Genomic DNA, 11384 nt, shown 5'->3' with positions numbered 1-11384 from the left:
TTGTGTGACATAACAGTTTATTCTTGTTTATTCATTATTTTATTTTCTTCAATTGAATATATTCTAATAAACTTTTCAGAGGTCTATATACAAATAAACAGACAGCAAACAAATACTTAAGCTAGAAATTAGATGAGTAGGAGATAGGTGGATCCTTTCATGAATATTTCTGTATTTCAAAAAGATGAAATATCAATACATTTTTTGTTAACAGAAATTAAAAATATTACATAAGATCATGATTTTTAAACATTTTAAAGAGCAGGTAAAGAACAATTTAATGATCCAGGCATGATTTTAACCCTGCATTTGTAACTGTGTGTGCTGTTTACTATGCTTAAAATGCCACAGTTCATAGGAATGGCATTTTACTCTGGACAATATCAAAGAGAAATAATATTTCAAAATGATTTCAGAAAGAAATGCATTTATTAGGGTCCCTTCCACATTGACCCAAAATGCTGGACAACGGGTGTCTGCCATAGTGCTAGCATGCCAAGGAAAAAGGAATGGGGATAGGAGGAAAGGCGGAGATCTGGCTGACATCAGGCAGAGCCTTAGGAAGAAGGGAGGTGCCAGGTTGCATCAGTGGAATGCAGGATGGCAGGACAGTTTCATCCAGTCCTGTTTGGGAACTGGCCCAACTGTACTCACAGCACTTACGCTGGGGAAAAGCTTGGGGCAGGATAAGGGCTTTCAACTGACTTAGGTTAACCCAGGGCAAGGTTGTATTAAGATAACTTTGCCCCAGATACGCTGGGGCTGATACATATCTACACCAACCCAAATAGTCAGTGTAGATGTGCCCTAAGATGTAGCTGGTTTTACTGAACACCATAGCTGGAATCCTATTGATTAGTCCCAACTGAAGTACACCCATTGAATCAAATGTTGACTGGTGGGTCAACATATAGCTAAGCCCTATTGATCCAGAGGATATCCTCTGGTGAGAATGAACAATAGGATCTATGCCCATACCCGTTTCAATAGGAGAAGTTAAGAATTATGAACCCATACATCAATATTGGCAAATGTCAGACAAATAATTGGATAACCAGGAATCAAATATCCAGGAATCAGTAGAGCGAAGGATATGCCATTGCCCAAAATTTCAAGGGCTCCAGTGACTGAAGGATCACCTTCTGCCAACAGCAAATGGCACGCTAGAATTGCAGCATATCTAGTCAATAAGGATAATAGGGCTTGGAGAATATATCAGTAGCCAAGTTTAGATAACTCCAGTTCTTTTATGCCTAGTCCTTTCAACCAGCTATTAGACCTCTCTCTGATTCTCCATTTTCTCCATAATGTGTGTTTGTGTGTGTCTGTGTGATGTTCATGACACTATTTGAGATGCCTGAGCCCGTGCTTTCCGTTCTACAACCTCGTGCAAAACCTGTAAGATAGTAGTGGCATTATTCTGGACATTGTAATTTGTTAGATTCAACAGTTTGTTGAAATCTTCATCCTTCAGTGAGAACTGTCTCATGGAATATGGAGAAAAGGGACTGGAGAGGTCAACATTGCCCAGAGGCATTTCACCAGCACTACGTTCCACACCTGCAAAAGAAGAAGAAGAAGATAAAATGTGGAAGATTTAGAAAATCTGAAAAGAAACCAGAGATGTATTTATCATTTTTTTACAGAAAAGATGGGGACAAACTTCACCTATTGGTTTTCTGATTTCCTAATTTAGAAGAGTGTTATTAAAAGTAGATGGGTATATAGTACTATTCAGATGGAGGAGAAATTGAGAAGTAAAAAAAATAACAGTCAACAAGTGTGAGGCTTGTAGATTAGTTTTATATGTTTAGAATAGATTTAATAGTGTGGGTTCGTTTAAGTTAGGGTGATTGTCCTAGATATAGTTGTGTTAGTGTTGCAGTTTGGTTTTATATACCACAAAAACTGTTTTCTTATATACCACAAAAAACTGACAATCCAAAATTGTCTCATGGAATTCAGAGGGTGGCCTGTTTCTCAGTCTGACCTAACAGGGTAGCTAATTCCAGTAAAAATTAATAGGACTTGCATCCAAATAAAAGTTTATACTATCAAAGGAAATGTATCCAGATTTAAGTGCATGCAAAAAATATTTTCATTTCATCTTTTGTACCAACTGCTATTAACTCACCTGGCGCAAGGTATCGTTGGAAGGTATCATTTACTAGTGGGAAATAAATCACGGTGGGGGCTTCTGCATTGTCTGCATCTTCAAACACATAGCACTCCTTTAGGTTTTTCTTTTCTTCTTCATCCAGCAGAGTTTTGGGGAATGGGATTCCTTGTTCTGAGAAGTATTTGAAGGCCTGTTCCAGAGGCTAAGGGTTACAAAATGAAACAATTATAGTTCTTGGAAGGCAGGAACTGTCAAGCCAGGATTTTCTGGTAAAGTATTGTTAGTTTGAAAGTCTAATGTGACTATATTCAGAGACAAAGTAGAATGTTAATTCATAGGACAGGAAGTTATACAACACCACCTCATTGTTCTTTAACTTATATTCTCCCTGATTTGTCACCACAAGAGTTAAGAGTAAACTTCAACTAATTGAAATTCAGCAGCATTTCTAAACTTGGCTGGCTGAAAATTTTGAAATTCACCAAATTCAAATCCCAGCAAATAAGACATTAAATGGAATCCATGTTCTCTATAGTCAACCCGCACACAATGTCATCTCTTCAAAGATACATCCCTTAACAATTAGATTTGCAAATTAAGCTTGTGTTTATCTTGATTGACTAATCATACAATAAGGAAGGCTACAGGGGAAAAGAGATAAGTGAGACATCTTTCATTACTTGGAGCAGCAAGTCTTCTAAACATATGATAATGGTATGATCTAATTTTACCTTGCTGTAGATATAAGAAAAACACATATACAATTAATTTAATTTTTAAACCAACCAAAATATTTATTTCAAAGTATCAACTTGCCATAATTTTATACCCTATCTATAATGTTCTTGTAACAAGAATGGACATTTTAATCCTCAATATTATTTTGTCATAAACAGTTATAAACAATCAGTGGAATCAACATTGGCTACTTAGTCAACAAGACAAAACTAAGAACATTATCACACAAAACCTCTATCTGGTATCAGTTCCTGGGATAGCTGCTACTTACCGTTATTATCACTGTCATTTCATCACACTGGTGCTGCCATTTTACTTTTTGAAAAACACATTGCAATGTTGTGATTTAAAAAGCCATCAAGGATAGAGGTCAACATACTGCTACAGTTACACCACCCATTCAGCAGTATGTCCTCACACAGCAATGGCAACACAATCGCACATTGCTAGCATCTATGTGAAGCCACTCGGCACCATGACAGTAAATTGGCCACTAACCCACATAACAGGAATGCCACTGGATAGGAGCAAGCATGTGGCAATATCCTTAGCAATATCTCTAGAAATGGCTGTTGGCTAAGAGGATGACATATTGTACATTTAAATAGGAAGGAAGACCTTCTTATTTGTATTCGGGTCCTCAATTGAGTGAGAAGTCGCATTTTAAGTTGTTTGGGGGATTGCATGGGTGAGTTTTGTTTGTAGTGCACCTTATTTGTAATGTGTGCATGTTTGGTAATGATAGTAAAAATATGCAAAAAATAATAATAGTTGTTAATATTGCTTGTGACGCTTTTGAATGCAGTTTCCATTTCAATTATCCTTCACAAGCAAGACATAAACTCTTCTAACCTTGCTTTGTGATCCTCCAGTGTAACTGAAGTGGAGAATGATGTCCACTTTTCTTTCAGGTCTCAGAAGTGGAGGGCAACTAGTATCAAAGAAGAAAGCACTGTCTACCAGTTCCAGGTGGTCTACAGGATCTCTTAGTTCATTGGGAGATTCATCCAGCATAGTGTCTATAAAACAAAACCTTTATAAAGAAAGGGAAACACAGTAGCAGAACACTCACAAGATCCAGAAATATCAGCTTTCTCCCTTTGACTGAAATACTTAGTTCTTACTTGGTTGGTTTTTTAACATAATAACCTGAAAATCTGATTCCAGTACTTGTGAGCTATCACAAAAGGAGCCTACCAGATAACTAGTAAACAATGATTCTGGAAACAGCTGAGATAAGACAGGACAATGGTACTCAGACATTTGTTAGTCCTATCCTGAACCTATGTATGATTTCTATCTTGAATTTCTGCAGGGTACAGAATCATATATGCAGAGATACTGTTAAGATTAGAAACTGGGAGGTGATGTTATAACAGACTTCTAAACAAATTTTTATTCCAGACTAGCCGTCCCCTGCCACACATTGCTGTGGCCCAGTTTGTGTATATGTGTTTTTATATATATATGGCTTTTTAAGTCTCTTCTGCTGTGTTTTTCACTGTTTTTATGAGTGATGGTTGCTCATTGGCCTCATAGGTGTATTGTGTCCAAATTTGATGTCAATCCGTCTAGTGGTTTTTGAGTTATGTTAATCCCACAAATGAACATTACATTTTTATTTATATAGACTTTGTTTCTTTTCCTTCCACAGATTTATAATTTAATCAACTCTTTAGCTGACTGCATGCAGACTGGTGACATGCTTACTGTGTTGGTCTTGTTACAAAATCCTCAACTTTGTGCTGATCTGTGCCAGTACTTGGCAAAAAGCAATTGCTGTGCATAGGCTGCTTTGAATGAGTTGACAGTTACAATGAATATCATCTGGAGGAGCGGGAAGCCAGGCTATATGGGGTTACCACTGTATTCAACATAGCACACTTGGACAAGATCAGACATGCTTCTCCCAGATTTCCCACTAAAGTGCTCTCTGTTCTTCCAGACTTCAATCTGGCTTCATCTCTGCATAAAGGAGCAGCAGCAGCTGCCAACATATCCACTAGTGTTCCAGAGGCAGGGAATTCTCTGACAGTAATCATTGTGGAAGCTTATTATGTTGGATTGTGATGCCCAGGACCCCCTTATGCAACACGACCATAGCATGTCCAAAAAAGTAACTTTTCCAAGCTCTTATTCGATACCTAGAAACATTCCTCCTCCTAAAGCATCTGAGAGTTAGAATGACATACAGCAACAAATTGTGATCACAATCCTGCATCAGAGGCTATTACTAACTTTATGACATCAGTGCTATGTTGCTTTATTTTATTTCGTATCAAAAGCATTACATAAAATAGTTTATCTAAAACTGATTTAAAAGGTTTATCTAAAACTGATAAAATAAAGGGATCACAAGTTGCTAGATAGTTTTAGACCAAAAACAGGCAACAGTGACTGCATTGTCTGTAGCTTTAAACAATTCTTCCTCTGTGCACAAGGCAGGGCAATGTGGGCAAGCATACAGATGCTGAGTTGTCTGTTCTGCTCCATAATCACACAAGGTGGAAAATTCTTCTAGGTAGTGCCATTTGCCAAGCTGCCATTTGCCAACCCTGCTTCTCGGTGTATTCAGGGACTTCCAAGTTGCCCATTCTTGGTTTGCCCCTAGAGGAAGAGCCTCATGGTGGGCCATCCAGTTGGAATTGTCTGATTTTGCTGCCCATGTGGATATTCTTACTGTTGCTAGAGGAACATTTAGAGGAGTGGTCATTCTCATGAAACTTTTCCTTAATGTAAGTCTATTGGGAGGAGGCTGATAGCCATATAGTGGGTGGCTTTCACAGTGTTCAACCTTATTTCTCTCGCAATTGGCATCAACTTCCCATCGCACTTCGAGGAGAGAATGCCAACTAGCTTATAGAATCTATCAACAGGTTATGTTTAAGACATTCTGTGATTATTCTACATATCTCATTTAGTGCTATATTCACCTCCTTTGCGTGGGCAGATTTATGCCAGACAGGGCAAGCATACTCAGCAGTTGCTGACTTGATATGTAACTATGGTAGTAAATAGTGATGATGCACAACAGGGCATGTCAATGGGACAGTGCATTAGGAAAGATTATCCTTTGGGTCATATTGACATGGATATGTTTCACATCAGGAAAACTGCACAATGGCACATTGTACATTGTGACTATTGTGCAATAACCACACTATTGATGCCACTTTTACAATGGCTCCAATAGCATAGCTATGTCTTCACACATCCCTTCCAGAATATTGTGCCACAGGGCAATTCTCAGTCCCTTGACTAAGATCAAGTGTAGCATAATTCAATTTTACATGAATCATTTTACAATTATTATAGCATCCCAAAAGGATGCCAGCCTGTGTCTCTAATGAGAAAAACACAGGAAAAATACAGGTATTCCAAAATCTGGGGGTGGGGGGGTCTGAAATCTAAAATGCTCAGTCTGTAATTTATTACTATACCTTTCCATTTAGAAAAATGTGGATTCTGCATGTATTCATTATGCATTTGGATCCCTCGTAAGAAATTGTGATGCTTTGACACTGCTGGACGATCTGTTAAAATATCCCTCAGAGTTTCAGAAATGCCTCCTGGAGGTGTCAACATGCGTGTTGGTATCTCATGGGGCCTATCTGGCAAATCAGGCACTTCATCTGTAGAAGACAAAAAGAACATTGTTGATAAACTGGGTGACATTTGGTAGTTCAGTTAGATGTACTGAATAGTAAACTAAAGGGGCTTGTTAAACATTGATTTAAAAATAGCTGAATCGTTTCAGTGGATGGTATGAATAATCTTGATTGGTGCTTTATTTTATTTTACTGGTGTTTTTTCAATTGATTTTTACTTTTTTGATGCTTTTATTCATGCTGTATTCAGCCCTCCAGATTTGCTTGTTAATTTTTTGCAGATTTGATTTTTCACAGAATTCATTGATATGACCTCTCAAGAAATCTCTAGGTTCTTCAATGTGACTCTATGGTGACTCAGAATCATAAAGTTGGAAGAGACCTCATGGGCCATCCAGTCCAACCTCCTGCCAAGAAGCAAGAAAATTGCATTCAAAGCACCCCCAACAGATGGCCATCCAGCCTCTGTTTAAAAGCTTCCAAAGAAGGAGCCTCCACCACACTCTCACAGTTAGGAAGTTCTTCCTAATTTATTTACTTTACTTATATACCGCTGTTCTCAGCCCGAAGGCGACTCACAGCGGTTCACAACAAATAAGAACAGCAAAAATTCAATGCTACAGTGTAAAAACAGTTAACAACCTAACACATTACACAATTAATAAACAATTACTACAATAACCATTCACTATCATCTCATCATCAGAAAACATGCTCAGATGGAATCTCCTTTCTTGTAGTTTGAAGCCATTTCTGTCAAAACGGACCATAGAGTCACACTAGAGAACTTAAAGTTTCTGATGGTGTAAACCTCATGTTAAAAATGTTTTTTTCCCTGTTTTCACACTTTTGTGAGGGTCTTGCATTCCTAACCACAGATATGTAATTGCATTTTATTTTATTTACAGTGTTTGTAAACTATCTTCCCTCCCTCTAGTGACCAAAATAGAGTGCTGTCTAATCTAGACCTAGTAGCAAAGGTTTAGGTAAAAGGTAAAGGTTTTCCCCTGACATTAAGTCCAGCTGTGTCCAAGTCTGGGGAGTTTCTAAGCCAAAGAGCTAGCATCTCCAAGGTCATGTGGCCAGCATGACTGGAGCGCCGTTATCTTCCCATTGGAGCAGTACCCATTGATCTACTTACATTTGCATGTTTTGAACTGCAAAGTTTATGGAAGCTGAGGCTAACAGTGGGAGCTCATGCTGCTCCCCGGATTCAAACCTGCAACTTTAACCGACTCCGCCAACGAGGGCTCCTACGGTATAGGTAGCCTTCTGCATTCTGCAGTTCTATTTCTACAAAACGCTTCAGTTGGAAAGCTCAAATTTAGCTTATATTTCCAGGTAATAAGAGATCGGACCACTCTGTATTTTGTTACACTGCAATGATGCAGTACATATATTATAACTTACCAATTTCAGTGATAGTATCTCGGGTCCATCTTGTCCAGAAATCTTCTGAATTGTCAGCTGCATTCCAGGCATCCAACAGATTCTTGGAAAATATACTACTCCACATCCCTTAAAGAGAGAGAGAGAGAGAGAGAGAGAGAGAGAGATGAGTGTGTTCCCTTCATTACTTTGCTTTGTCTTCAAAAGTAAAGGGGTTCTGCAAATTCTGTAAAACTCTTGGTTGCAACTTTCCTCTAAATACTTTTATGGCATAAACTCAGGTTGGGGCTGAGCTGCTAAGAAGTTTTCTCAGCGATCAGTTGTGTCTGCCTCTTTTTACTTCATATAAGGAAGCACTGTTGTCTCAGGGCATCAGCTTCTGGTGGCATTTGTTTCTATTTACCAGAGGAGATGCAAGTTATATGCATAAACACTGCACGTTAAGGGGAAGCCCATACATTAATTCCCCCAAGCCCTTAAATTAAATTCCTAGCTTCCACTAGCTGAATGAATCTGTTGTGCATTTTAGTCTGACCTTTTAAGGAGCTATCCAAGGTGCTAAACTTATTTTGGCGATAGGTTTAATACCTTGGCTGGTATTAAAGTTTGGACAGAACCCCAGGGTGGATTCACTTTCTCGTTGACACAAAACTACCAGCTACTACTATCTGATATTTCAAGGAAAGGCTATGGGAACTCTATCCAGAAATTCTAGAGAACCATCATCAATTAGTATAGACCTAGGAATAGCCAAATTCTAAAGGTAGAGAGACTAGTTATTCACCATGATCAGTGGGGAGGATTGCAATGGCGAGAGGAAAGGAAGGAAGGGGGGCAGAGGTTTTGCTATCATGTTTGGGGAGATTTAAAGACCCTTTATTCAATTTTCCCACAAACTCCTGGAAGCCTATTGGAGTAGAAAGATCTTTTTTATTTTTACAATAAAAATGTTATGCTAGAGTCAGAAGTGTAAAAGATTATCCTAGAGGCTTTGGGGCATATTAACAGCCTTTGGAACTTCACTTTGCCCAATCCTATTGTGGATAGCCCTGAGCAGGATGGACCAATAGCATAGTCAATTTAAGGAAAAATTCCCATATTCCAACTACATTTCAACTATGTCCTACAAAACATTAAGAAGTTTTTCTATGCCATGTTATGAGGTAAGGATGACTCAATATGTATGAAGCAATATAAGCAAAATAATTGTAAATAGTACTATTGGTAAAAGGAGTGCTATTTCCACTTTTAAAATATATTTAACCATTAAAAGCATTTTATTGCACATTTTCAATATATTTGCATTTAGTAAGCTAATTATTTAGATTAACTTACTAAAAGAACTTTAGATTTTATGCAATCAGAATCTACACATGTAGAGGTTGAAGAGACAAAATTTAGTTAAATGAAATATTTCCCAAATATCTCCAAGTGTGGGATGAATAGTGAAATCTCCACCCAGAATTGGAGTTCCAAGTGTGGTTCCTACAAAAAATAATTATGATACTGGCAATTTTATTTTGATCTCTGACCCTGTTTAATACTCAGATGTAAACATCAATGAATATCCAGATCCTGTGGTCTATGTACTGGCAAATCACTTTGCTTTGCCTTCCTGGCAAATGAACCCCAAGATCCACAGTGAAAATATAATAGCAACATGATATCAAGAACATTAAAATGTTGCCGAGTACATTACAAATATGTGTTTCGATTAAGATGGGATGTCCCCCTAGTTTAAAATGTTACCTTGCATAAAGCAGATCCTTGATTCTGGGAGTTTCTTCATTAGGTGCCCCATGAAAAACTCGCTTCCAAAATCTTCAGCACGAACAAAGGCTCCGTACTTTGGAAATCCCACCTCATAGGGTGTAAACTCCACCCATTCTACAAGGACATACAAGCATTGACACATTTAACATCACAATTTCAACATTTGAAGTGAAAGAGCAGAACACAATACCAGTGAATATGTTGGCCTTCTTTTTGAGTTAAAGTTAGGGCATTTTGGGGTATAAGGAAATATATTCCCTTTCTATCAGTAATGAGACATGTGTGTGTGCATGTGTGTGTATTTGTGTGTGTGTGTGTGTATACACATGCATACATATCATGGTACTATAAATATGAAAAAATGGAAAGATGTTACCTCTAAAATCTTTTGTAGTGACATTATCCTTAACGTTGAGAGCCACATAGATTGGCAGGGGATTCTGACCTCTATTTACTGCCTGTCGTTGTTCTGAGAGTTTCTGGTTGTTGTTCTAAAGGGGAAAATACATCTGATTAACTGTAAAAAAAATTGGAAATATACACAGATATGAGATAAAGTTGGACCACGCAGTTTTAACTGAACTAATCCCCTGGTACTCATTTCCATCCAAGAAAATCACATCCAAGGGACAAAAGTGAGCATTTTTTAAAGGGTGCATCAACACTGTAGAATTCGTGCAGTTTGAAACCACTTTAACTGCCCTGGCTCAATGCAATGGAACATGAGAGTTGCAGTTTTATAAACTCTTTAGCCATCTCTTCCAAAGAGTGCTAGTGCCTCAGCAAAATACATATCCCAGTTTCACACGCAGAACTACTACACTACACTGAGTCTTCCAAAATGGCTGCCTAGGGGAAAAAAACAGATCAGAAAGTGGGAAATTAGCTAAGATTATCTGGAAGAATGGCCCTTCTGAAGTCAACATGAGAATAGACTACTGCTATTTTGAAAAGCACACATATAAATTATATAGGGATATAGGAACCAAGGAGGAAATTCATGATGTAAAGCATTGTTTTTATTCCTTGAAGACCAAACTCTGCATTCATAGAATCATAGAATCATAGAATCATAGAATCATAGAGTTGGAAGAGACCTCATGGGCCATCCAGTCCAACCCCCTGCCAAGAAGCAGGAATATTGCATTCAAATCACCCCCGACAAATGGCCATCCAGCCTCTGCTTAAAAGCTTCCAAAGAAGGAGCCTCCACCACACTCCGGGGCAGAGAGTTCCACTGCTGAACGGCTCTCACAGTCAGGAAGTTCTTCCTAATGTTCAGATGGAATCTCCTCTCTTGTAGTTTGAAGCCATTGTTCCGCGTCCTAGTCTCCAAGGAAGCAAAAAACAAGCTTGCTCCCTCCTCCCTGTGGCTTCCTCTCACATATTTATACATGGCTATCATATCTCCTCTCAGCCTTCTCTTCTTCAGGCTAAACATGCCCAGTTCCCTAAGCCGCTCCTCATAGGGCTTGTTCTCCAGACCCTTGATCATTTTAGTCGCCCTCCTCTGGACACATTCCAGCTTGTCAATATCTCTCTTGAATTGTGGTGCCCAGAATTGGACACAGTATTCCAGATGTGGTCTAACCAACGCAGAATAGAGGGGTAGCATTACTTCCTTAGATCTAGACACTATGCTCCTATTGATGCAGGCCAAAATCCCATTGGCTTTTTTTGCTGCCACATCACATTGTTGGCTCATGTTTAACTTGTTGTCCACGAGGACTCCAAGATCTTTTTCACACGTACTGCTC

At 38.5% G+C, this 11384-nt stretch overlaps 1 protein-coding gene across 1 annotated transcript in view; it reads right to left on the bottom strand.

The window, feature by feature from the left end:
- The window catches only part of LOC137094748 (cytosolic phospholipase A2 epsilon-like), a 49239-nt gene continuing 37855 nt past the window's right edge, over window positions 1–11384 (bottom strand). The window contains exons 14-20 of the mRNA XM_067462833.1: window positions 10004–10118; window positions 9604–9741; window positions 7876–7983; window positions 6298–6489; window positions 3710–3876; window positions 2135–2321; window positions 1–1560 (exon numbers count right to left, since the gene is read on the bottom strand). Of these exons, the coding sequence (XP_067318934.1) occupies window positions 1337–1560; window positions 2135–2321; window positions 3710–3876; window positions 6298–6489; window positions 7876–7983; window positions 9604–9741; window positions 10004–10118 (1131 nt within the window). The 3' untranslated portion in view covers window positions 1–1336. The remainder of the gene's footprint in view (window positions 1561–2134; window positions 2322–3709; window positions 3877–6297; window positions 6490–7875; window positions 7984–9603; window positions 9742–10003; window positions 10119–11384) is intronic.

The sequence above is a fragment of the Anolis sagrei genome, chromosome 1, assembly GCF_037176765.1.
Source record: "Anolis sagrei isolate rAnoSag1 chromosome 1, rAnoSag1.mat, whole genome shotgun sequence".
Classification (NCBI taxonomy): Eukaryota; Metazoa; Chordata; class Lepidosauria; order Squamata; family Dactyloidae; genus Anolis; species Anolis sagrei.
Note: the sequence above shows the minus strand (reverse complement) of the source record. Positions and strands in the feature narration are given on the sequence as shown.